Source organism: Aythya marila (assembly GCF_965140915.1).
Source record: "Aythya marila genome assembly, chromosome: 1".
NCBI lineage: Eukaryota > Metazoa > Chordata > Aves > Anseriformes > Anatidae > Aythya > Aythya marila.
Genome location: NC_139042.1, coordinates 137,864,380 through 137,891,569, shown reverse-complemented (window position 1 = coordinate 137,891,569; position 27,190 = coordinate 137,864,380). Strand labels below are relative to the sequence as shown.

The window sequence follows — 27,190 nt, the reverse complement described above, 5'->3', positions numbered from 1 at the left end:
TATAACTTTGTAGTTTTAATATTATTATGATAGAAAGTTTAGAATGTAACCACCAGGGCTAGTATTTACTTATTCAGTCCTTTATTTCATTAATAGATTACTATGATATTGCTTGCATCTAAACACAAAGATTTTAACAGAATCACACAGAATTTCTAGGTTGGAAGAGACCTCAAGATCATCAAGTCCAACCTCTGACCTAACGCTAGCAGTCCCCACTAAACCATATCCCTAAGCTCTACATCTAAACGTCCTTTGAAGACTTCCAGGGATGGTGACTCCACCACTTCCCTGGGCAGCCTGTTCCAATGCCTCACAATCCTTTCAGTAAAGAAGTTCTTCCTAACATCTAACCTAAAACTCCCCTGGCTCAACTTAAGCCCATTCCCCCTCGTCCTGTCACCAGGCACGTGGGAGAACAGACCAACCCCCACCTCACTACAGCCTCCCTTGAGGTACCTATAGAGAGCGACAAGGTCGCCCCTGAGCCTCCTCTTCTCCAGGCTGAACAAGCCCAGCTCCCTCAGCCGCTCCTCGTAGGACTTGTTCTCCAGGCCCCTCACCAGCATCGTCGCCCTTCTCTGCACCCGCTCAAGCACCTCGATGTCATTCTTGTAGCGAGGGGCCCAAAACTGAACACAGTACTCGAGGTGCGGCCTCACCAGAGCTGAGTACAGGGGGACGATCACCTCCCTAGCCCTGCTGGTCACCCTGTTCCTGATACAAGCCAGGATGCCGTTGGCCTTCTTGGCCACCTGAGCACACTGCTGGCTCATATTCAGCCAACTATCCACCATCACTCCTAGGTCCTTCTCTGCCAGGCAGCTCTCCAACCATTCCTCTCCCAGTCTTTAGCTCTGCTTGGGGTTATTGCGCCCCAGGTGCAGGACCCGGCACTTGGCCTTGTTGAACTTCATGAGTTGACCTCAGCCCATCGGTCCAGCCTATCCAGATCCTCCTGCAGAGCCTTCCTACCCTCGAGCAGATTGACACACGCACCTAACTTGGTGTCATCTGCAAACTTACTGAGGGTGCACTCAATGCCCTCGTCCAGATCATCGATGAAGATATTAAAGAGGACCGGCCCCAGCACCGAGCCCTGGGGGAAGCCACTAGTGACTGGCCTCCAACTGGATTTGACTCCATTTACCACGACTCTTTGGGCCCGGCTATCCAGCCAGTTTCTAACCCAACGAAGCGTGCACCAGTCCAAGTCAAGAGCAGCCAGTTTCTTGAGGAGAATGCTGTGGGAGACGGTGTCAAAAGCCTTGCTGAAGTCAAGGTAGACCACATCCACAGCCTTTCCCTCATCCACCCAGCGCGTCACTTTGTCATAGAAGGAGATCAGGTTCGTCAAGCAGGATCTGCCTTTCATAAACCCATGCTGACTGGGCCTGATCGCCTGCTTGCCCTGCAAGTGCTGCATGAAGACTCTCAGGAGGATCTGCTCCGTGAGCTTCCCTGGCACTGAGGTCAAACTGACAGACCTGTAGTTTCCCGGGTCTGCCCTCTGGCCCTTCTTGTAGAAGGGCGTCACATTTGCTAGCCGCCAGTCAACTGGGACCTCCCCCGATCGCCAGGACTGCTGATAAATGATGGACAGTGGGTTGGCCAGCTCCTCTGCCAGTTCTCTCAGTACCCTCGGGTGGATCCCATCCGGCCCCATCGACTTGTGCACATCCAAGTGCCGTAGCAGGTCACCAACCAGTTCTTCGTGGATAGTGAGGGCCACATTCTGCTCCCCATCCCCTTCCACCAGCTCAGGGTACTGAGTATCCAGAGAACAACCGGTATTGCCGCTAAAGACTGAGGCAAAGAAGGCATTAAGCACCTCCGCCTTTTCCTCATCTCTTGTAACTAAGTTTCCCCCCGCATCCAGTAAAGGATGGAGATTCTCCTTAGTCCTCCTTTTTGTGTTGATGTATTTATAGAAACGTTTTTTGTTATCTTTAACGGCAGTAGCCAGATTGAGCTCCAGATGAGCTTTGGCCTTCCTAATTTTGTCCCTGCACAGCCTCGCTACTTCTTTAAAGTCCTCCTTAGTGGCCTGCCCACTTTTCCAAAGCTTATAAACCCTCTTTTTCCTCCTAAGATCAAGCCACAATTCTCTGTTGAGCCAGGCTGGTCTTCTTCCCCGCCAGCTCGTCTTTGGGCACGTGGGGACAGACCGTTCCTGCGCCATTAAGACTTCCCTCTTGAAGAGCGCCCAGCCTTCCTGGACCCCTCTGCCCTTCAGAACCGCCTCCCAAGGGACTCCACCAACTAGTGTCCTGAGCAGCTCAAAGTCAGCTCTCTGAAAGTCCAATATAGCAGTTTTACTGGTCCCCTTCCTGGCCTCGCCAAGAATAGAGAACTCCACCATTTCGTGGTCACTCTGCCCAAGACAGCTCCCGACAATCACATCCTCCACCAGTCCTTCTCTGTTTGTGAAGAGAAGGTCTAGCGGGGCACCACCCCTGGTAGGCTCACTAACCAGCTGCATCAGGAAGCTATCTTCCACGCTCTCCAGAAACCTCCTAGACTGCTTTCTCAGGGCTGTGTTGTGCTTCCAGGATATGTCAGGGAAGTTGAAGTCCCCCCATGAGTACAAGAGCTGATGATTTCGCAACTTCTGTCAGCTGCCTGTAGAATTCCTCATCCGTCTCCTCATCCTGGTTCAGCTGTCTATAGCAGACCCCGACCAGGACACTAGCCTTGTTGTCCCTGCGACAACAAGATATGTTGTGAAATAAGATTAATAAAAAATTAAAAATAAAAATCTTTTTATAGATTAACAATCTATACTATTAACATATCTTAACAATCTTATAAAAATCTTATAAAAATAAGATTGTTAAGATATGTTGTGAAATATTATGATGGGGGGCTAAGGTAAGGCAAATCATTTTAAATACTAACAGAAAGAGGAAAAGGAGAAGTATCCATACACACAAAATCAGGCAGCATCACAATAAGCCACATTATTTAACACTCCTTTTTCAACATATTACAAATACAAAATTTTACATGTATTGGGTGCAAGTTTTGAGATTTGTATAGATCAAAATCACTGTTTATAAAATTTTACTTAATCTAAAGGCATGATGAATCTATGATGAATCTAGCATGAACACCATATTTCTAAGGTACATATAAATGAAACGTTTTAAGGTTTTGAAGCATCATCTCCAAAAACAATGAGAGAGACCATTAAGCATTTTATTCTACATGAGGGAGCATGCTATATAGGCCCAGTATATAAGGAAAACAAAATTACAAGGCAGTATTAATCAGAATAAAAACAAACTCACCTTTCAGAATTATGATGGAAGAAACTAGCCCAAAATCTCAGATTTATCATTTCCTGTCTTTACTTAATTACACTTAAAGTCTTTTGCTCATAATTTGAAGCTTTACAATTTAAATATTACATTTAGTGGGAACTCAATGGAAAGAACCACCCAAACATAAAAAGCTACAGAAATAAATAGATGAAACATCTAATAACAGCAATGATTACACTTATATTACCATGCAATTTAATTCTAGCTATGAGTTAGTTCACGATATTTGGATCATTATGCACTGATGTATAGTTTCTTCAGTATAATCTTCCTCTCTTACCTTTCTAAAACATCATTTAGAGAATCCATCTGACCTACTTTAGACACAAGATCATCAAGTCAAAACAAAATCATAGTACTAAACTAATTCATTTTTAAATCATAACCTTCTGCAACAATAATAATATTATTAAATAAAAAAGACACTTTTTTTTAATTAAAAATTTCAAATATGTTCCCTAAACAAAAAGGGAGAAAAGAAACAAAGGATTCCATGCAAAAACATCTTCAGTACTTTCAGAAGAACTACGGATTTGTTAAGTTAGAAGAATAGATGTCAGTAGCCAAAAGAAAGTGTCTATTTCAAAAAGAAAATCACACCACATCAACTACATTGTGCTGTGAGAAAAAAAAAATATATATATAAAAAAAAAGTCTGCTTAACTTCCAGAAAGGGTTGATGATGGGAAAAAATGTGCATAACCACAACTAGAATTTTCCAACAGCAATGCAGTATTACTTCAAATAAAACTGTGTGGTAAATCAAAGAAATAGCAGGGGAAAAATATGATCCAGTTCTCAGTGAATCATCCACAACTGTTGTCTGCAGATAGACCAAACATCTTAACTCTTATCAGCTAAACAATCTATAGAAAGAATCAAGGTCCCACTCAGAACACTAGAACCCAGGCCCTGTTTTCTCTTCCCAAACTGAATGTTCCCTTTCTGATCTGCAAATTAGAGAATGTCACCTACTAACACAAGCACTTACTTTAACATTTTTCCCCCGCTATATTATAAATTTCTTTTGTAGTTTTAGAATGTAGCATTTATTCATTTCTGCAACATATTACAATGAGTCTGCCATAAAATTTTAGATTTGCAGAATTAGATTCAGCGTTATGGTCAAAAAATGTATTGCCTCTTATCACTGAATGTCTTGAAAATATGCAGCACTTCCTATTTAGTGAGGAGCAGAGATGATAAAAAAATATACTTATGACCATGTGATCAAAAAGGAAAAAAAGTCAGACATACATTTGTTCCTGTTTTGTTCCTGCCTATATAAGTAAGAAATTATTAGGAGTGTGGGAATCATAATTCTAATTTTACCAGCTTGCATGAGTTCAATATCTCAAAGAGACCATTACATTAAATATCAAAATGAGTCTATAATATTAGTTAATACCAATTTGTTTATTCTATTTATGAACCCACAACCACCCCTTTACTGTCTCTGGTTGTTGCAGTAGCATACGGAAACAACATTAAAATGGAAAAATATTACGTGCACTGTTCAATCTTTATTTTTTTAATGTTGACTTTATTTAGATGAAACAGAACTTTTTACTTGTGTTTCACACACAAAAATGTGGAAACACTCCATTATCATCATCAACTGGTTAAGCACTAGCACTATACCAAGGACTCTCTCTGAATGTTGGTCCCCATGATTAGGAGCAGCAATTATCACTCCCCTTCAATTCTTGCATTTTCAGCATTGCCAGAGTAACTGTAAGGTTTTTTTCAGATTTATGAAGAAGAATTTTGTGACTATCACAAAGCACAATTCACTTCATTAGAATTAGCAACTCAGAGAAAACATATGTATATGCTTTATGCTCTTTATCTCATCTTTCAAAATGTTTGTATTAATAAAATTCATAAAAAAGCCCAAAAGCGTATTTTATTTAGACCATTTTGTGACAAAATAAAAATGCAGTATCTGCATCAGTAGGGAATACTTAAACTGGGATTAACAATGTGAAATATCTCTTATCAATCCAAGTCATTCCAGGCCAGACCTCAGAATCCATAAAGCTTGTAAATAAGAAAAGAATAACTGGCTTAGTTGACAAAGTGAGATTAATAAAATCTTCTCAGAACTTAATACAATAAACTCATAAAAGAGGAAGGTTTAATCTAAATATTAACTGGTTTAAAGATCTTACTGACTTTTTGGCTATGTTACCTCCAAACAAACTTTTGAGAATAGATTTACTAATTAACTGACTTCTGACACTTGTGATTAACAGTCAATTATTGAATATAAAGCACCATGAAATAATGCATGTTCACTTACAGTACATAATAGACACATCTTATAAGACAATTGTCACAGCCAAACATTTGAACAAAAACTTCATGTAAAAGGAATGAAATCAACGCACATTTATAGTACAGGGCATCAGAATTATTTCAGTTAAAAGTCTTATCCTCAAAGTTTCCAAAACTATGCCAGAGTCAAAAGTCTGCTTTAAAGCTTTTCAAGTAAGAGCTAATAGTCAGCTGTTTCTACTTGAAAAAGAAATGCCAGTGAGATGGACATCTGTATTCTTTATCTACCAAGTTTACTCAGTGTGTGGCCACAGGTGTTGGCCCTGGTACTGTAGAAGCCAAGGAAGAAAGGCAAAAGCAACTGGTATTAAAAGAAGGCACACAATATTCATTTCATGATATTAATTTTAACTCTTAGAAGCACAACATTTTTTCTCTGATTTGATTTTCACTATATCCAGAAAACAAGAGGAAATGGATGATATTTTCTACAAAGTTAAAGGTTATGACCCTTTCATCTAGCATTCTTGAAAACTGTACAGTCTGACAAAGAGGTATAACTGACAGGGAGACATTTGCAAACCTAAGGGGGTGTTTAAGAAAAGGCTGGACAGTAGATGATATTTGTGGTAGGGGGACGGTTGGACCAGATGATCTTGGAGGTCTCTTCCAACCTTAATGATTCTATGATACTAAGTAACATTTCCACTACTTAAATATTTCTGCATGAAGAGTACCATCATTAAAATATTTTTTAAAAGTAATTAAAAAATTAAAATATTAAAAAAATAAGATCCACTAATTAAAATGTCAAGAGTTTATGATTTCCTTTAGCCAATCCGATACTCCATAAATCTGAAGGTTTTTAGGCAACATGTTTTATAACATAGCTAGCAAACATTTGAGTAGGATGTTACACACACATACAAAAAAAGTAGGTTACCATAAATTCTAGGAAGTAAAACTGAAAAAACACGTATATGTGAGACTTCAAGCATGTATTAAATGATCACAGAATCACAGAATTTCTAGGGTGGAAGAGATCTCAAGATCATCGAGTCCAACCTCTGACCTAACGCTAGCAGTCCCCACTAAACCATATCTCTAAGCTCTACATCTAAACGTCTTTTAAAGACCTCCAGGGATGGTGACTCCACCACTTCCCTGGGCAGCCCGTTCCACTGCCTAACAACCCTCGCAGTAAAGAAGTTCTTCCTAACATCCAGCCTAAAACTCCCCTGACGCAACTTTAGCCCATTCCCCCTCGTCCTGTCACCAGGCACGTGGGAGAACAGACCAACCCCCACCTCACTACAGCCTCCTTTAAGGTACCTCTAGAGAGCAATAAGGTCGCCCCTGAGCCTCCTCTTCTTCAGGCTGAAAAATCTCAGCTCCCTCAGCCGCTCCTCATAGGACTTGTTCTCCAGGCGCCTCAGCAGCTTCGTCACCCTTCACTGGACTCGCTCAAGCACCTCGATGTCCTTCTTGTAGCGAGGGGCCCAAAACCGAACACAGTACTCGAGGTGCGGCCTCACCAGAGCCAAGTACAGGGGGACAATCACTTCCCTAGCCCTGCTGGCCACACTGCTTCTTATACAAGCCAGGATGCTGTTGGCCTTCTTGGCCACCTGAGTACACTGCTGGCTCATATTCAGCCGACTATCAACCAATACTCCCAGATTCTTCTCTGCCAGGCAGCTTTCCAACCATTCCTCTCCCAGTCTTTAGCTCTGCTTGGGGTTATTGCGCCCCAGGTGCAGGACCCGGCACTTGGCCTTGTTGAACTTCATACAGTTGACCTCAGCCCATCGGTCCAGCCTATCCAGATCCTCCTGCAGAGCCTTCCTACCCTCGAGCAGATTGACACACGCACCTAACTTGGTGTCATCTGCAAACTTACTGAGGGTGCACTCAATGTCCTCATCCAGATCATCAATGAAGATATTAAAGAGGACTGGCCCCAATACCAAAGCCTGAGGAACGCCACTAGTGACTGGCCTCCAACTGGATTTGACTCCATTTACCACGACTCTTTGGGCCTGGCTATCCAGCCAGTTTCTAACCCAACGAAGTGTACGCCAGTCCAAGTCAAGAGCAGCCAGTTTCTTGAGGAGAATGCTGTGGGAGACGGTGTCAAAAGCCTTGCTGAAGTCAAGGTAGACCACATCCACAGCCTTTCCCTCGTCCACCCAGCGCGTCACTTTGTCATAGAAGGAGATCAGGTTCGTCAAGCAGGACCTGCCTTTCATAAACCCATGCTGACTGGGCCTGATCACCTGCTTGCCCTGCAAGTGCTGCATGATGACTCTCAAGATAATCTGCTCCATGAGCTTCCCTGGCACTGAGGTCAAACTGTCAGGCCTATAGTTCCCGGGTCTGCCTTCCTGCCCTTCTTGTAGATGGGCGTCATGTTTGCTAGCCACCAGTCCACTGGGACCTTCCCCGATCGCCAGGACTGCTGATAAATGATGGAAAGCGGTGTGGCCAGCTCCTCCGCCCGTTCTCTCAGTACCCTCGGGTGGATCTCATCCGGCCCCATCGACTTGCACACATCCAAGTGCAGTAGCAGGTCGCCAACCAGTTCTTCATGGATAGTGAGGGCCACATTCTGCTCCCCATCCCCTTCCACCAGCTCAGGGAACTGAGTATCCAGAGAACAACTGCCCTTGCCGCTAAAGACTGAGGCAAAGAAGGCATTGAGCACCTCCGCCTTTTCCTCATCTTTTGTAACAAGGTTTCCCCCCGCATCCAGTAAAGGATGGAGATTTTCCTTAGTCCTCCGTTTTGTGTTGATGTATTTGCAAAAAGATTTGTTGTTGTCTTTAACGGCAGTAGCCAGTCTGAGCTCCAGATGAGCTTTGGCCTTTCTAATTTTGCCCCTGCACAGCCTCGCAACATCCTTGTAGTCCTCTTCAGTGGCCCGCCCTTTTTTCCAAAGATTATAAACCCTCTCTTTTCTCCTAAACTCAAGCTGCAACTCTGTTGAACCAGGCTGGTCTTCTTCCATGCCGGCTCGTCTTTGGGCACATGGGGATGTGCAAATGGGCTCCTGTGCCATTAAGATTTCCTTCTTGAAGAGCGCCCAGCCTTCCTGGACTCCTCTGCCTTTCAGAACCGCCTCCCAAGGGACTCTACCAACCAGTGTCCTGAGCAGCTCAAAGTGATCAATGATCTCGATGTTTGTGATGGAAGCAATTTTAATTCCATTTTCTAGCATCTAATTATATTTTCCAGATTTTCTGTTACGTAACACAAGCTATTCCACTAATATTGAAGTCAGCTAATATTTTCCAAGTAAGGGGCCATAACAGCTCTAGAACATAAGACAGTGTTAAATATGCATCTATTTGGCAAATCAATGGTTTTATTTTAATTTCTATGAAATTGATCATTCTACAGTTATGTGATTTGAGTGACAGTGATGCAGACTATTAAATCTATATTCCTGCTAACATCAAAATCAGGCTGATTTGAAGGCCCTTAAAATTCTTCAAATCCAAAAAGATCTGGAGCAGGCCTGAAGATACTTACCACAGGAATTGCTGAACAGAAACATACTTCACACAAAACATCCCTGAACACAGCAAGATACTACAAGAAATAAAATGAAATTACCTGGATCATCTTGTAATGATCTTGATATTTAAGTAGCTTTTCTTTTTTATCCTTCAAGAAATTCATTTCTAGAATACTGTTTTCTTCCAGTAAATATTCTAATTCCTATAAAGGTTAGAAAATAAAATATGGAAAATTACAAACATTTTTGAATTGTGAAAATACAGATTCAGGTTATCATTCCAACTAGTTTCATTTCTGAAGATACGCCATTTCCTATCATAACTTCATAACAAAAACTGTAATTTTGAGAAGCATAAGGTATTCGAAGTCATTATTTTCATATTTTTAATGGCTTCTGGTTTTATACATTTGAAACGCCTATTAAACATACTTTTAGAAAACGTTTTCTCTCCAAAGGCAGAAATCCTGTTCCATACAGCCCTAATGATCTCTACCTACAGTTCCAGAATTACTAGAATTTTAACATCTTGTTCTTGTATCCCCCCTGCAAGAGCCAAGAGAGAGGAAGGAGAATGACCCTACTGACTAAACTCCAAAATTATTTGCTGTAGAAAGGGCTAGAGTTTTACATGCAGATGTTGGTCCTACCAAACCAATTCCTATAGGCAAGTTGCTGGCACCTTTTCAGTTGCTCAAAAGCAACTATTTTTGCAGCCCCACAATAAGCCAATTAAGAAACCTGCCAGATCACTGTACAGCTATTCAAACAAAAAGCAAAATGGAAAGGGTCAGAAGGAGGACAAGAGGAGCAGGTATGTTTAGTTAGTCCTGCTTTTGAATGAAATAAGAACAGTTCTTGAGATTCAAAGTCTGATTCAACTGTAGGAATAGAAATGCATTTCACAGCTCTTCTTCATTTACAGCCCAGCTCTCAGTATCTACTCTTAAAGTCTATGCTTATAGACTTATACCTTACCAACCTTCTTCCATACTTAACTCCTAGTAACATCAACCCACTCCAGGCCTTCCCATTCTTGGCTCATCCCCATACTTATTTTCATTTCCAACAATCCATTTCCTTCTTCCATAGCACATCTTGATAGCTATCAATGAACACAGTATTAAGAATACCAGAAATTAAACCTTCTTACTCTCCAGTGTCTCATTGACCTCTGACCAGCTTAGACGCATAACTACATGCATAGTCCTACTTGGTACTCTACCATATTTGGTGTGGAAGCAACATGAAGAGTTTAGTTATCAGCACTCCTGGAGGGAGGGGAGGAAGTATTACATATTATGTTCATATAGATAGCCAAAGGCACTTTCAACTTCAGTGACCGCATGCTCACTCCCAAAACATGGACGAGCCATTATAAATACTAACTACATAGCTTTATGCTGAGACATCTTGTCTTTCTCTATATCTTAAAAAAAAAAAAAAAAAAAAAAGGGGGGGGAGGGGGACAAATAACTTTTTTCCTAAAATTTAAGATTTATTGCAAAAGATCTGACATGAAGAAAAAGTATTTTTGCTGAATTTGGATAATTTCTTTTAAATTTGCCTATTTTCTCCCAAAACGAATTATAAATCTGACAGCTCAAACTATGCTTAAATTCCATATAAATGTCAAATATTTATATAAAAAAACAGTCATACCTTTTTTGTTTTTATTTTTTCTTCTTCAGCAGTGCAAAGCTTGGTTTCTAGGTTTGCTACAGTTTGTTGAAGAGAGCTCTTCAATTCATTTTGCCTCTTTGTCTCATTACCATCTGGACCAATGGCCGATGTGACTTCACTTAAATTCAAAGAGGCAACTTGAATATCTACTTGATTCTAAAGGAGATGGTAAAAGGGAATTTAACATTCAAGTCAAATTTTTATTTCCAAATGAAATTATAGATTTAAAAACTATAAACACCAAGGTTATTTATTTGTAACCACAATTCTCTGAAGTTATCCATGCACACACATGTTCTATATGCTGGCCAAGAAGAAAGGTCCAACAACAGAACAGTAGCTAGTAATTCTACTAGCATTCAGATCAATCTTTCCAATTTCCTCAGAGTTTTTCAAGAAACACTTTGGAGAAGGCTTTAAGAAGGAGGATATCAGATATCTCAGTTCTGAATGAAGTCAAAATACTAAAGAGAGGTGAGAAAGGGACAAAAATGAAACAAATCACTGGTCTCAAAGACGCAGACTTACAGCGAAATAAACTCTTCTTGGATTAGTCACACTTATGTTTTTGCCCAATGCAGACTACAAACAGCAGCCATGGGAAGGTAAGTGATTAAAAAGGATTCCAATTACAAAACAGATTTTTATTTTCATTTTTCTAAAATGAATATACTGAGGCTTGACTAAGAGAATAAGAGTAATCAGGACATGTCTAGAACAGTTAATACTATTTTAGTAAATTGTACAAGTGCAGGAATTGAAACAAAGGTTTCTTGAATATACAACTGAAAACAGATGGAACATAAATAAGACTGTATTTTCAGCAAAGCACAAAAATAAATTAGGTGAAATTTAAAATATTTTGTATTATAATAAACAGAAATTTGAGTTGCCCCCCCCCAATTATATAATCATTACTTGTTTATATAGCAACAAAGAAATTCCAAAGAAAAGAGATGGCAAATTAACTTCAACTGCCATTTTTATTCTAGCTTTTTGAAAGCCAAGAGCACTTGAGATTTGGGGTAGGATGGTAAAAGAAACATCTCAGTATGTGTTGTTTTTTTTTAAGACAGAATTGATGGATATGATTTAATTAATTCCCCTAACACATTTTATTCCAAACAAACCTTCAAATAATTGACTTTTTGGTTACTGAATAAGCATCTCTAGAGTCAAAGGAAAACAAACAAAATAACAGGGCTCAGTATTAGGGCCATTCCTCTTTAATATCTTCATTGATGATCTGGATGAGGACATTGAGTGCACCCTCAGTAAGTTTGCAGATGACACCAAGTTAGGTGCGTGTGTCAATCTGCTCGAGGGTAGGAAGGCTCTGCAGGAGGATCTGGATAGGCTGGACCGATGGGCTGAGGCCAACTGTATGAAGTTCAACAAGGCCAAGTGCTGGGTCCTGCATCTGGGGCGCAATAACCCCAAGCAGAGCTACAGACTGGGAGGGGAATGGTTGGAAAGCTGCCTGGCAGAGAAGGATCTGGGTGTATTGTTTGATAGTCGGCTGAATATGAGCCAGCAGTGTGCTCAGGTGGCCAAGAAGGCCAACAGCATCCTGGCTTGTATAAGAAGCAGTGTGGCCAGCAGGGCTAGGGAAGTGATTGTCTCCCTGTATTCGGCTCTGGTGAGGCCGCACCTCAAGTACTGTGTTCAGTTTTGGGCCCCTCGCTACAAGAATGACATCGAGGTGCTTGAGCAAGTCCAGAGAAGGGTGACGAAGCTGGTGAGGGGTCTGGAGAACAAGTCCTATGAGGAGCGTCTGAGGGAGCTGAGATTGTTCAGTCAGGAGAAGAGGAGACTCAGGGGAGACCTTATCATTTTCTATAGTGTCGTGGTTTAACCCGACCGGCAGCTAAACACCACGCAGCCGTTCGCTCACCCTCCCCCCTCCCTCTCTGGGACGGGGGAGAGAAATGGAAAGTGAAGCCCGTGAGTTGAGATAAAGACAGTTTAATAAGACAGGAAAAAAAAAATAACAAAATAATAGTAACAATAATAATAATGATGATACAATGGTGATAATACGAAAGTAATAATAGTATGTACAAACAAGTGATGCACAATGCAATTGCTCACCACCCGCTGACCGATGCCCAGCCTAACCCCGAGCAGTCCGGCCCCCTCCCCCCAGCTAGCCACCCCTATATATTGTTTAGCATGACGTCAGATGGTATGGAATACCCCTTTGGCTAGTTTGGGTCACCTGTCCTGGGTCTGTCCCCTCCCAGCTCTTACTGCACCCCCCAGCCTGCCCGTTGGCAGGACAGAGCAAAGGCTGAGATGTCCTTGGCTTAGTATAAGCACTGCTCTGCAACAATTAAAGCATCGGGGTGTTATCAGCACTCTTCTCATTCTAAGCCAAAACACAGCATTCCACCAGCTACTAGGAAGAAAATTAATTCTGTGCTAACTGAAACCAGGACATCTATCCACCCCTTATTCCATACCATTTATGTCATGCTCAGGTTACACTCTTTTCCATACATTCTAATTAGTCACCTATAGTAATCATGGTAGTGATAACATACAGTATAATATACTATTTAACATGGTGCAATTCAGTTCATGGGCTATTCTCACCCTGTATTAAATCTCCTTGAGGTACACACCGGACCTCTCCGTTCTTTTGCATCACCCACCAAGTATATCCAGGTCCCTGAGCGAAAACAATTCCACGAATAGGTTTGCCTTTTCCTGAGGCAGGAGTAGCCCAGACTGTTTTACCCAGCATATTTTTTACATGCACTACAGGAACTTTATCCCCATCTACAGTACGTAACAGGTTTGATTGGGCAGGTCCAGCTCGGTTGGTAGATCCCCTAGTATTGACTAACCAGGTGGCCTTTGCCAAATGCGTATCCCAGTTTTTGAACGTCCCAGCGCCCATTGCTTTCAAGGTAGTCTTTAACAGGCCATTGTATCGTTCAACTTTCCCGGAGGCTGGTGCATGATAGGGGATGTGATACACCCATTCAATACCATGTTCTTTGGCCCAAGTGTCTATAAGGTTGTTTCGGAAGTGAGTCCCATTGTCTGATTCTATTCTTTCTGGGGTGCCATGTCGCCATAGGACTTGCTTTTCAAGGCCCAGGATGGTGTTCCGGGCGGTAGCATGAGGCACAGGATATGTTTCCAGCCATCCGGTGGTTGCTTCCACCATTGTAAGTACGTGGCGCTTGCCATTGCGAGTTTGAGGGAGTGTGATATAATCAATCTGCCAGGCCTCTCCATATTTATATTTCAGCCATCGTCCTCCATACCAAAGAGGCTTTGACCGTTTGGCTTGCTTGATTGCAGCACATGTTTCACAGTCATGAATAACCTGTGCTATAGCGTCCATGGTCAAGTCCACCCCTCGATCACGAGCCCATCTGTATGTTGCATCTCTACCTTGATGGCCTGAGGTGTCATGGGCCCATCGGGCTATAAATAATTCACCTTTATGCTGCCAATCCAGGTCCACCTGAGCTACTTCAATCTTAGCAGCCTGATCCACCTGCTGGTTGTTTTGATGTTCTTCAGTAGCCCGATTCTTGGGCACATGAGCATCTACGTGGCGTACTTTCACAGCCAGGTTCTCTACCCGAGCAGCAATATCTTGCCACAATGCAGCAGCCCAGATAGGTTTGCCCCTACGCTGCCAGTTGTTTTGCTTCCATTGCTGTAACCATCCCCACAGGGCATTTGCTACCATCCATGAATCGGTGTAGAGATAGAGAACTGGCCATTTTTCTCGTTCAGCAATGTCTAAAGCCAGCTGAATGGCTTTCACTTCTGCAAACTGACTCGATTCACCTTCTCCCTCAGCAGCTTCTGCAACTCGTCGCGTAGGACTCCATACAGCAGCCTTCCATCTCCGATGCTTCCCCACAATACGACAGGACCCATCAGTGAACAGGGCATATTTCTTTTCATTCTCTGGCAACTGGTTGTACAGTGGGGCTTCTTCAGCACGACCCACCTCCTCCTCTGATGATATCCCAAAGTATTTGCCTTCTGGCCAGTCCATGATCACTTCCAATATTCCTGGGCGACTGGGGTTTCCTATTCGAGCCCGCTGAGTAATCAGTGCAACCCACTTGCTCCATGTAGCATCAGTTGCATGATGCGTAGAGGGGACCCTTCCCTTGAACATCCAGCCTAGTACCGGTAATCGGGGTGCTAGGAGGAGCTGCGCTTCAGTACCGACCACCTCCGAAGCAGATCGAACTCCTTCATATGCTGCCAATATCTCCTTTTCAGTTGGAGTATAGCGGGCCTCAGATCCTCTGTATCCCCGACTCCAAAACCCCAGAGGCCGACCTCGAGTTTCCCCAGGTTCTTTCTGCCAGAGGCTCCAGGTGGGGCCGTTCTCCCCGGCTGCAGTATAGAGCACATTCTTTACATCTGGTCCTGTTCGAACTGGCCCAAGGGCTACTGCATGGACTATTTCCTGCTTGATTTGTTCAAAGGCTTGTCGTTGTTCAGGGCCCCATTCAAACTCATTCTTCTTACGAGTTACTTGGTAGAGTGGGTTTACAATCAGACTGTAATTTGGGATGTGCATTCTCCAAAACCCCACAACACCTAGGAAAGTCTGTGTTTCTTTTTTGTTAGTTGGTGGAGACATAGCTGTTATTTTGTTGATCACATCCATTGGGATTTGACGACGTCCATCTTGCCATTTTATTCCTAAAAACTGGATCTCCCGTGCAGGTCCTTTGACTTTATTTTGTTTTATGGCAAAACCGGCTTTCAGAAGGATTTGGACTATTTTCTTCCCTTTCTCGAAAACTTCCTCTGCTGTGTCACCCCACACAATAATGTCATCGATGTACTGCAGGTGTTCAGGAGCTTCCCCCTGCTCTAGTGCAGACTGGATCAGCCCATGGCAAATGGTAGGGCTGTGTTTCCACCCCTGGGGCAGCCTATTCCAAGTATATTGGACTCCCCTCCAAGTGAAGGCAAATTGTGGCCTGCACTCTGCTGCTAGAGGGATGGAGAAAAATGCATTAGCGATATCAATTGTGGCGTACCACTTGGCTGCCTTCGATTCAAGTTCATACTGAAGTTCCAGCATGTCCGGCACTGCAGCACTCAGTGGTGGCGTGACTTCGTTCAGGCCGCGATAGTCCACTGTTAGTCTCCACTCGCCATTAGACTTTCGCACTGGCCATATGGGACTACTGAAAGGTGAATGAGTCTTGCTGATCACTCCTTGGCTCTCCAATTGACGAATTAGCTTATGGATGGGAATCAGGGAGTCTCGGTTGGTGCGATATTGCCGCCGGTGCACAGTTGTGGTAGCAATTGGCACTTGCTGTTCTTCGACCCTCAGCAACCCCACAACAGAGGGGTCCTCTGAGAGACCAGGCAAGGTAGATAATTGTTTAATGCCCTCTGTCTCTAAGGCAGCAATACCAAAAGCCCACCGGAACCCTTTTGGGTCCTTGCAGTATCCTCTTCTAAGATAGTCTATGCCAAGGATACATGGAGCATCCGGACCAGTCACAATGCGGTGCTTTTCCCACTCATTCCCAGTCAGACTCACTTCAGCCTCCAATACAGTCAACTGCTGAGATCCCCCTGTCACTCCACAAATATAGATGGGCTCTGGTCCTTTATAGCTCGATGGCATTATAGTACATTGTGCACCGGTGTCTACTAAAGCCTTATACTTCTGTGCGCGTGATGTGCCAGGCCATCGAATCCACACAGTCCAATAAACTCGATTGTCCCTTTCCTCCCCCTGGCTGGAGGCAGGGCCCCCCTAATCCTGGTCAGAATCTTCCTCGTTTCTGTGTTTGAAGGACTGTCTGCTGGAAGTTGGAGCAGCAAACTTTTCGGAGAATCCCTTTTTCCTGATTGTTTTCTTTTGCAACTCACGTACCCGTGCCTCTAGGGTCGCGGTAGATTTTCCATCCCACTTTCTCATGTCCTCTCCATGGTCTCGTAAGTAAAACCACAGGGTGGCACGGGGTGAGTACCCACCATATCGTCTTCCTTGTGTGGGTGAACGCCTACCCCTGACAGCTGAGACACTGCTTTGTACAGGTGCGAAGGAGAATAATCTCTCTTCAAGTTGGTGAACCTTTTCAGAAAGTTTCTCCCAAGTGTTCTCCTTTGGTCGGTGGGCACTGGTTGGTTCAGGTGGGGAGGACAATAGATTCTCTTCAAGTTGGTGAACCTTTTCAGAAAGTTTCTCCACAGCTGAGACGCAGGCCTGTAAGGAAGAGGAGAGACTTTCTTCGTACTGCCGGAGTTGTTTAGCCGCTTCACCCACTGTGGGTTCCTCATCCTCTTTCCAGGCCATTATTGCCAATGAGCTGGCATATGATGATGGTGCACTCCGTACAAACTTCCGCCACATGGGTCGTGTACACTTGACTTCATCTGGATCTGTGGATGTTTGTTTGAGGTCTGGATCCTCATAAATCACTTCCCGTACGGCTAATTCCCTCAGGTACTGGATTCCCTTCTCCATAGTGGTCCACTTGCCTGGTAGACATAAAATATCTTCCTTGAAGGGATACCTTTCCCTCACGGCTGAGAGGAGACGCCTCCAGAGGCTGGTGGGTCGTGCTCCATCTGCAATTGCTTTGTCAATGCCGGCGTCTCGAGCAAGGGATCCCAGCCGCTTGGCTTCCCTGCCGTCTAATTCCACACAATTGGCTCCAGAGTCCCAGCACCGGAGCAGCCAGGTGACAAGCTGCTCACCTATACAGCGACCAAAATCTTTTCGCACATCTCGTAGCTCACGCTCGTTTAGGCTTCGGGTAGTTACTGTTGCTCTTTCGGCATCCTCATCTTCCTCCTCCTGAATCCTTGACGGCCCAGCGTCGTCATCATCTTCGTCATCTCTATACTTAGTTTTGGCAGAAGCCTTACCTGGATTGGCAGAAGACTCTCTGCGTTCTAAACGACTTGAATTTCTATACCATATTTTCACCTTCTCTACAGGGGCAGCTTGCACTGCTACTGCTCGTTTCTCTGACTTTGTTACAGGGTCTGCCACAGGGGTTGGAATGCCCTCTGCAGGGTCAACTTGCACTGCTACAGCTCGTTTCTCTGACACGGCCACAGGAGCTGGAGCGGCTACAGGAGCTGGAGCAGTTGCAGGAACCGGAGCTGTAGCGGCTACAGAAGCTGGAGTTGGAGCTGGAGCAGTTGCAGGAGCTGGGACTGGAGCAGCAGTAGGAGCTGGAGCTGGAGCAGTTGCAGGAGCTGGGACTGGAGCAGCAGTAGGAGCTGGAGCTGGAGCGGCTTCAGGAGCTGGAGCTGGAGCGGCTTCAGGAGCTGGGACTGGAGCAGTTGCAGGAACTGGGACTAGAGTAGCGGCCGGAGCTGGAACTGGAGCGACTGCAGGAACTGGGACTGGAGCAGCTGCAGGAGCTGGAGCTGGAGCAGCTTCAGGAGCTGGGACTGGAGCAGTTGCAGGAGCTGGAGCTGGAGCGGCTGCAGGAGCTGGGACTGGAGCGGCTGCAGGAGCTGGGACTGGAGCGGCTGCAGGAGCTGGGACTGGAGCGGCTGCAGGAGCTGGGACTGGAGCGGCTGCAGGAGCTGGGACTGGAGCGGCTGCAGGAGCTGGGACTGGAGCGGCTGCAGGAGCTGGGACTGGAGCGGCTTCAGGAGCTGGGACTGGAGCAGCTTCAGGAGCTGGGACTGGAGCGGCTGCAGGAGCTGGAGCTGGAGCGGCTGCAGGAGCTGGGACTGGAGCGGCTGCAGGAGCTGGGACTGGAGCGGCTGCAGAATCCACCGTAGGGGTCACAGTGGCCGTTGGATCTGTCACAGGGTTTGGAGTGGCCGCAGGGTCTGTCACTAAGTTGACAGCAGTATCAATGGCAGCTCGATAGGCATGAGCCAGGCCCCAGCACGTTACAATGATTTGTGTTACTTTGGAACTGCCAGAATCATTACACCTTTTTTTCAAGCATTCTGCCAGTTTTTGAGGATTTTGCCATTGTTCAGGGGTGAATTTCCAACACACTGGGGGTGCCAACTGCTCTAGATGCCTGCCCATATCCACCCATACTCCCTGCCACCCACAACTATACTGCCTCCGGGCAGATCTCCGGATGAGCTTCCTAAGTAGTTGTTTAACTTTAAGCAGAATCTGAAGTGCATTCATGAGGCAGAACAACAAGACTATGGTATTCTGAGTATTCCAGAAATATTCAATATCTTGGAGAGCTATTGTGACAAGCTCAGGGGATAAGAGGGTGGTGAAGGAGGAAGGCAGAGTGACCCAGGAGGATACAGGGGTGGTGAAGGAGAAAGGGAGAGTAAGCAAGTAAGGAAAAATATCCTCCCCTTTCCCCTCCACAGATTGACTCTCTAATGGAGAAAAACAATAGGTATAATTGCTAATAGTTCCCAAGATGCTGTTTCCAAAGTACAGAGTCCACGATGTTACTGAGTATAAATACCAAGTTAGAGTCATGACCAGATATTTTATCGTCTCATAAGCCATTGCTATAACACTTAGTACCATAATGGTCTGAAACCAGGGCCCGGAGAGGAGAAACAACACTACAGAGAGCAAATACGGAAAATAATGTACTATAATACTCAATTTGGAAAACAGGCGCAGCAGAGTTGTGATTAAAGCAATCAGCATCATGACAAGTGACTATTAAGCAGGTCTAATCCTTACACCAATTTTAGTTTAACACACTCTGATCAGATCTGCCGTTATCTCAACCTTTCGGGCCCCACGTTGGGCGCCAAAAAGACTGTCGTGGTTTAACCCGACCGGCAGCTAAACACCACGCAGCCGTTCGCTCACCCTCCCCCCTCCCTCTCTGGGACGGGGGAGAGAAATGGAAAGTGAAGCCCGTGAGTTGAGATAAAGACAGTTTAATAAGACAGGAAAAAAAAATAACAAAATAATAATAACAATAATAATAATGATGATACAATGGTGATAATACGAAAGTAATAATAGTATGTACAAACAAGTGATGCACAATGCAATTGCTCACCACCCGCTGACCGATGCCCAGCCTAACCCCGAGCAGTCCGGCCCCCTCCCCCCGGCTAGCCACCCCTATATATTGTTTAGCATGACGTCAGATGGTATGGAATACCCCTTTGGCTAGTTTGGGTCACCTGTCCTGGGTCTGTCCCCTCCCAGCTCTTACTGCACCCCCCAGCCTGCCCGTTGGCAGGACAGAGCAAAGGCTGAGATGTCCTTGGCTTAGTATAAGCACTGCTCTGCAACAATTAAAGCATCGGGGTGTTATCAGCACTCTTCTCATTCTAAGCCAAAACACAGCATTCCACCAGCTACTAGGAAGAAAATTAATTCTGTGCTAACTGAAACCAGGACATATAGGTACCTTAAAGGAGGCTGTAGTGAGGTGGGGATGGGTCTATTCTCCAATGTTCCCAGTGATAGGACGAGGGGGAATGGGCTAAACTTGCACCAGGGGAGGTTTAGGTTGGATATTAGGAGGAACATTTTTACTGAAAGGGTTGTTAGGCATTGGAATAGGCTGTCCAGGGAAGTGGTTGAGTCACCATCCCTGCAGTCTTTAAAAGTTCGGATGTAGAGCTTAGGGATATGGTTTAGTGAAGGACTAGTTAGCGTTAGGTCAGAGGTTGGACTCAGTGATCTTGGAGGTCTCTTCCAACCTAGATGATACTGTGAATAAAGATCTTGACTATACGTAGATGCACGAGATCCAGTAGATAAAGCAGACACAGAAAACTGCAGTTTGTGCTCTCAGTTTCCCTTCCATTAGAAACAGAGAGAAGTTTAGTGTGCTAATCCTACTTCTGAGTAATACATCAATCTTAAGTCTGGCGCTTGCAAAAATGGTGACATTGGACCTTGCAAAGGTGAACTTTAATATAAGATTTCAAGAGATGCTGAAGACACAGCTATAGAAAAATACAGTTCTCTTAACATCTCCCAATAGGCAAAAAAAATACTTTATTATAGTTTTATGCCCACCACTCTCCTTAAATCTTATTCACAAGGGCAGTGTCTGACCTCCATTTCAAAATAATGTTAAGAAACTTATCAACTTTTCTTCTCTCTTTCAAAATGCTTCATGATGTTGTATTCTTTAGTTTGTATTATTTCCTACATTAAAAAGACAGCAAATTGTTTTTATGAAGCATGGGTCTGTCCAGAACAAAATATGGGAACAACTAAAAAACATCCTGAAAACAGAATTTCAGAATGATTATTCAGAAGTAGGAAAGCATATTATGTATTTTCAGTAAGACTACCCTATCAGATATTTCTTAGCTTAAAAAAATGCACCTAAGCCTTAATATTCTGGAATATCTAAAGTGCTCTTTCTAGAGAATAGAGAATTGAGGTAAAAGCTAAAGATTCTGGCCTAGCTCAAACAGAAAGGATACAGACTGTTCATATTTCAGTTAGCTGATATCAAAAAGTAGGATCTGTTGTGGCTGAAAAAAAGCATATTTTCATCATCCTGCTCGCAACAGTAACTGGCTGATCAAAACATTATTAGGGAGGTAGATGAAGAGCTTAAGGCAGAAAATTACCCTATCTGGCACCAGGAAAAAAAAAAAAAAAAGCTGTATCAATTCTCAGCAGAATTTCAGCTACAAGAGGAGATCAAGATGACAACTAAGACTTTTTTTTTTTTTTTTTTTTTTTTTTTTGTTAGTTTTGTGATCTGCCACAATCTTTAAACTCATGCAGGAAAAAAACAGAACTGAAAAAAATAACAAGATATATAATATGTCTCAAAACCATGGTGGCAGATTCTCCTGGAAATTATGCTAAGGCACATGGAAAACAAAGAAGTGATTAGTGACAGCCAACATAGCTTCGCTAAGAGCAAATTATGCCTGACAAATCTGGTGGCCTTCTACAATGGGTAGAAGCACAGGTCAAAAAGGGAAGAGCAACTGACATCGTCTACCTGGACCTGTGCAAAGCATCTGATACAGTCCTGCACAACATTCTTGCTTCTAAATCAGAGGGACATGGATTTGACAGACGGACAACTCAGTGAATAAGAAATTGGCTGGTTGGTCACATTCAAAGAGTTACGTCAATAGCTCAACATCCAGGTGGAGACCAGTGATGAGAAGTGATCCTCAGTGGTCTGTATTGTAACTGTGATTATTTAATGTCTTTATCAGTGACATGGACAGTGGCATTAAGTGCACCCTCAGAAATTTTGCACATGACACCAGGCTGAGCAGTGCAGTTAACACACTGTAGGGAAGGGATGCCATCCATGGCAACCTTGGCATGCTTGAGAGGTGCAAACCTCATGAAGTTAAAGAAGGCCAAGTGCAAGGTCCTGCACCTGGGTCAGGGCAGTCCCAAAATACAGACTGGATGGAGAATAAATTGAGAGCAGCCCTGAAGAGAGGGGTAACAGTGAACAAAAAACAGAACCTCAGCCATCAATGTGCGCTTGCAGCCCAGAAAACCAACCACATCCTATGCTGCATGAAAAGAAGAACCGTGCCCAGCAGGTCAAGGGAGGTGATTGTCCTTCTCTACTCTGTTCTTGTTAGACCCCTCTTGGAGTACTGCATTCAGCTCTGGGTCCCCCAAGATAAGAACAACATGGACATATTAAAGCAAGTCCAGAGGAGGGCCACAAAGATTATTAGAGGTTTGGAGCACCTCTGCTAATGAAGACAGTCTAAGAGAGCAGGAGTTGCTCAACTTGGAGAAGAGAAGGCTCCCAAGAGGCCTTATAGCAGCCTTCCAGTACCTAAAGAGGGCCTAGAAGAAAGATGAGGAGATGCTCTTTATCAGTGAGTGTAGCAATAGAACAAAGGGTAATTGTTTTATACTAAAAGAGGGTAGATTTAGATTAGATATTCAGAAGAAATTCTTTGTTATGAACGTAGTGAGGCACTGGAACAGGTTGTCCAGAGAAGCTGTCAATGCCCCACTCCTGAAAGGGTTCAAGGCCCGGATGGGTGGGGCTTTGGACAACCTGATCTAATAGAAAACGTCCCAGTATTCTGATTCTCTGAATATAAAATAATAAAAATAATTCCAATTAAGGAAAAAAAAAAAGTGTTAATTCTCTAACACTAAAACCACTTAAAAAACATAAAAAACATAAAATTATGACATATCTTTATAGCTGTAATCTTTACAGGTTTAGCAGCAATACAATAACCTTTCTTCTACTGTTTCCTACATTCATCCCTGGCAACATCAGCATGTCTTTAACATTGTAATAGCTCTTAAACACACTTCTCTCTTGCAGTCCACACCAAACTAGTACAGTGTCTCCCAGTCAGAGGATTTAAACACCATTTGCTTACACTCCACACTCCTAAAGAATCAAAAATTATTTTACTTCAGAGTTTAACTCACAGAAATCATCTAAAGGACAGCTTTTGTTCTTAAAACATAATTAATCTAAATTTGCACAGAAAAGATACAATGCCAAGATATTTAATACATAAAGTTTCCGTATTGAAACAAAAATTGCTGCTTTACCTGTTCTTTAAGTACAGCTGGGTTTATAACATTGGCTGTTTGAATAGCCATTGCCACGTTATCATTTGATAAAGTGAATGAGTCAGGAGGAACCAGGCAGGATGAAGGCATAGAGTGCTCCAGAAGAACATCAGGAGAAATATTCTGAGATATATGGACTTCAGATACTAATGCAAGAAATAAAAACAAAACAAAAAACAAACATGAAGATGCATTCAAAAATTAACTCTGTTTCTGAAATTTAATCCTAGCAAAACACATCACAGTAACAACAAGTAAAATAAAGTTTAAATATAATTAATACTGGAATGTAAGTTCTTTCATAGAAATTTCCAGTTATGCCATTAAAGAAACTGTACAGAGGGCCATTATCAACCCATCACTACAGAAACTGGAGCATTTTTATGACAGACTCAGATACAAACTAAGAAAAAGGGGAAGAGAAAGCTTTGCACAAATTTTGAATGTAATAACAAAATCCCACAATCTTTTATATAGCCAGCTACAGGTATGCCTTTATAGAAGAGGAAAAAATGTTTACATTAAGAATCTAAAAAAGGCTAAAATGTTACTTAACAAAACTTCTAATAGAGCTAGTGACTCATCAGGCTATACAGAGATGAAATGACAACACTGTGTTTGTCCAGTTCTTCACACTAAATATTTATTTCAGCCTGAGAAGCCATGTCTGTTAAATATTTTATAAAGCATAATACATTTTAAGTCTGACATTTTCTTTGAAATCATGTAATGACAACATGTTTATAATGCAAACCTGAAATTTCTGACAAGAGACCTTTCTGCTATAGATAATTACTTCTGTGCAAACAAAACATATATGCAGTTGCTTTAGAAGAAGCCACTCATGTTATCATTAATACATGAGGTGAACTGCAGATCCCACTATTGCTGAAAAAGGCCCCTCAATATCACTGTTTAATGAAGTACACACACACAAAACAAACAAGCATATACATTCAACTAATGGCATTCAAAATGACAATCTATGCCTTGAAACCAGATATGCCGTATCCCATCTCCTTTACCTCCCCAGCTGTGGGATTCAGGTCAAGATAGAGGAACACGCCTTTATCTACCAAAAAGAAGAAAGAAAACAGACCACCAGACAGAAAAATATCAGGATCCTAATTGCAGCTCTCTTAATTCATTCTACTTGCACATACACTTGATGGAATTGTATTAGTATTTTAGCTCAGCTCAAAATGTGCTTTTGGAGATGACCTTTCCATCTTTCCTGCTCACCATACCACTGCTATCATAATGGAACAGTTTGAGAACCCCCAAAACAAAGACTTCCCTCTGATAAAATTGCTAGACTGCATTCCAGTAGCTAATGGACCTTCAAGTCCACAGGACCAGGCTGCAATTAGTCTGCAGTAAAAGTCCTGAAGCTCATTAGTATGGATATGAACTCAAAGCCACTTTACAGATCCTGTCATCATCAATTGCTATACCACCTGCTATGATAGACAGCCACTCTGATATTAACAAAAAATTTATCCTGTATTGTGCCCTGATTCTATACACATCCTTTAGCTTCAAGTAAGCTATGCAGTAGTTCTATAGTCCTGATGAATTTCCAAAGAAAATATATACTGTTCATTGATAAAGCTACAGTATTATAAAGGAAAGGAGCACATATTCAATTGTCCAAACATATGTCGAAAGTCATATACTCAAGAAGGCTTATATAAGATGTAAACGGCTGCCAGAGCTGAACTGATAATTTATTAACCTTTGACTTCACATTAACAATATTCTACAATACGTTTGTATATAAGAACTGACAAAGTCATGCACTTTATTATTAGAAGCAGAGATCAGTAAAAGCCTGTAATTCTTGCCTGCACAAGAAAAATTTATTTTCATCCCAGTAATGAAGTTTAAGTCTGCTTCTCTACATATACCAGTTTACAGCAGTAAATCAAAATACAAAGAAAAAAATCTTAAAATCTTTCAAGATGCTATCTTACAGTTTGTTGCAAGAAGCTCTCCAAATCTTATTCTTCCAAAGAGAATCTATTCTAGAAAATAAGTAGATATAGTATTCCAATATCTGAACTCAAAGGACATTGGGAAATATTAATTTCCTAAATTCTTACGTAAACCTTATAACAGCCACCAAATTTTGTAGCTATTTAGTTGAACATTAGAAGAAAGTCTTTCAGTATTCAAATGACTACACAACATACAAAAAATGAGAAATCATTCCCAACATATTTTAAAAAATATGAAAAAGTATGCATAGGTCTTGTCAAAAACCTAATTCTAAAACAAATGGCAAAGGAATGCTGATAGTGATATAGCTTGTATGAGATAATATTGTCAGAGATCCTGTTAAAGTATAATTTTAAAAAAGTACTCTCATATCAAACCTAACATTATACTTTTCTTACACTGAAGGTCTCCTGGATTGCTTGTGCCCTGCTGTGTTGTCCTTCCGGCAGATCCTGGGGTGCTTAACATTCCCCATGAGAACCAGGGCCTGCAAATGTGAGGCTTCTTCCAGATAGCTGAAGAAGGCCTCATCTACAGCAGGCAGATGCAGCCATATCAGCTATGTAGGCCTGTCCACTAATCCTGACCCTGACAGTACTTGACTGATCACCTTCCTCAAAACAGAGCTCTGTGCCTTCCAGCTGCTCTCTTACATCAAGGGCAACTCCTTGTCCTGGCCTTTGCTTCTTAAAAGGCATATGTGTACCCACTGCAGCATTTCAGTAATGTGACATATCCTCATCATGTTTCTATGATTCCAATGCACAGACTTCTAATTCCCCGTTTGTTTCCCATGCAGCGTGTTTTGATGTACAGGTCACTTCAGAGAGGTGACCAGTTGTGTTTGTTCCCTAGAAACATGAGATCTTCTCCCATAATGCTGTTCCACAGGCATGTTATTATTTGTGTTTACACTTGCGGTGATACTCTTTCAGCCTTGTTTTGTTGATTACAGTTTCTATTCCCGCCAAGCCAGAAACTTTGCTTACGAACTCCACCATTTTCTCACTTAGTTAGTCTCTCCCTTCCTATTTCCTAGTTTAAAAGGTGTTTTTTTGTTGTTGTTGTTTTTTCTTTTGTGTGTGTGTGTTTGTTGTTTTTTTTTAAGCAAACAAAAAAGAGTTGGAAGTATGTTGAGATGCACTTTGCATTACTTGGGTGATTCTGTCTCTTCCAAGATGTCATCAATCCTCAGAAATGGTCCCATAGTCATAGAAACCAAAACTATGATGGCCAGCACTGGCTGCATAACCATTTCTTAACCAACAGTCATTGACAGTAAACAGAATGCAAGTGACAGAGTCCTTTCTATGATTCCCTCTGTTATGAAGTTAACCTTAAGCAATTCTTAATTGCTGTTGTTACAAAAGAAACATCGTCATCACTGATGTACAACTGAAACAAATGGCAACAGAATGAACTGTTTCTGTGTATGAATATTTATTCAAATTACAAATATTGAATAAAGATAAATTACCCAATCTGAAGCAATAATTTTCTGACCAACTTGGAATGGCTTATTTTTAAATCAATACCACTTCCAGATAAATGATTTAAAACTGTCTTGGCACCCACTGTGTGCTGGGAAAACCCTATTCCATTGTTTCACTATGAAGTTTTAGCACGAATGATTTGGTAAAGAGAAATACATAAACCAAAATTTAAAATGGTAATAAAAAGCCACACAATTTTAAGGTGTTTCTGGTAGCACAATAATGTTTATTCTAGGATGAATATCTCTAACACAAAATAGTCAAGTGCGCTTATGATAAGGTTTAAGTCTTCCATTTACTCAACGGTTTTCACAAAAAGCTACAACCACCCGCAGTTGATCCTGTAAAGTTACACAGATTGGAAAACTGCAGAATAGTCTACAGAAGATGCCCAGAGAGGTTTTTTTTAGGAACTAGCTAAGAACTA

The 27,190-nt window shown here is 42.5% G+C and overlaps 1 protein-coding gene across 1 annotated transcript in view; it reads right to left on the bottom strand.

Moving 5' to 3' along the window:
- Window positions 1–27,190, bottom strand: part of CCDC91 (coiled-coil domain containing 91) — a 164,766-nt gene that overhangs the window by 103,850 nt on the left and 33,726 nt on the right. The window contains exons 5-7 of the mRNA XM_082751909.1: window positions 23,252–23,418; window positions 10,780–10,956; window positions 9,216–9,320 (exon numbers count right to left, since the gene is read on the bottom strand). Of these exons, the coding sequence (XP_082608035.1) occupies window positions 9,216–9,320; window positions 10,780–10,956; window positions 23,252–23,418 (449 nt within the window). The remainder of the gene's footprint in view (window positions 1–9,215; window positions 9,321–10,779; window positions 10,957–23,251; window positions 23,419–27,190) is intronic.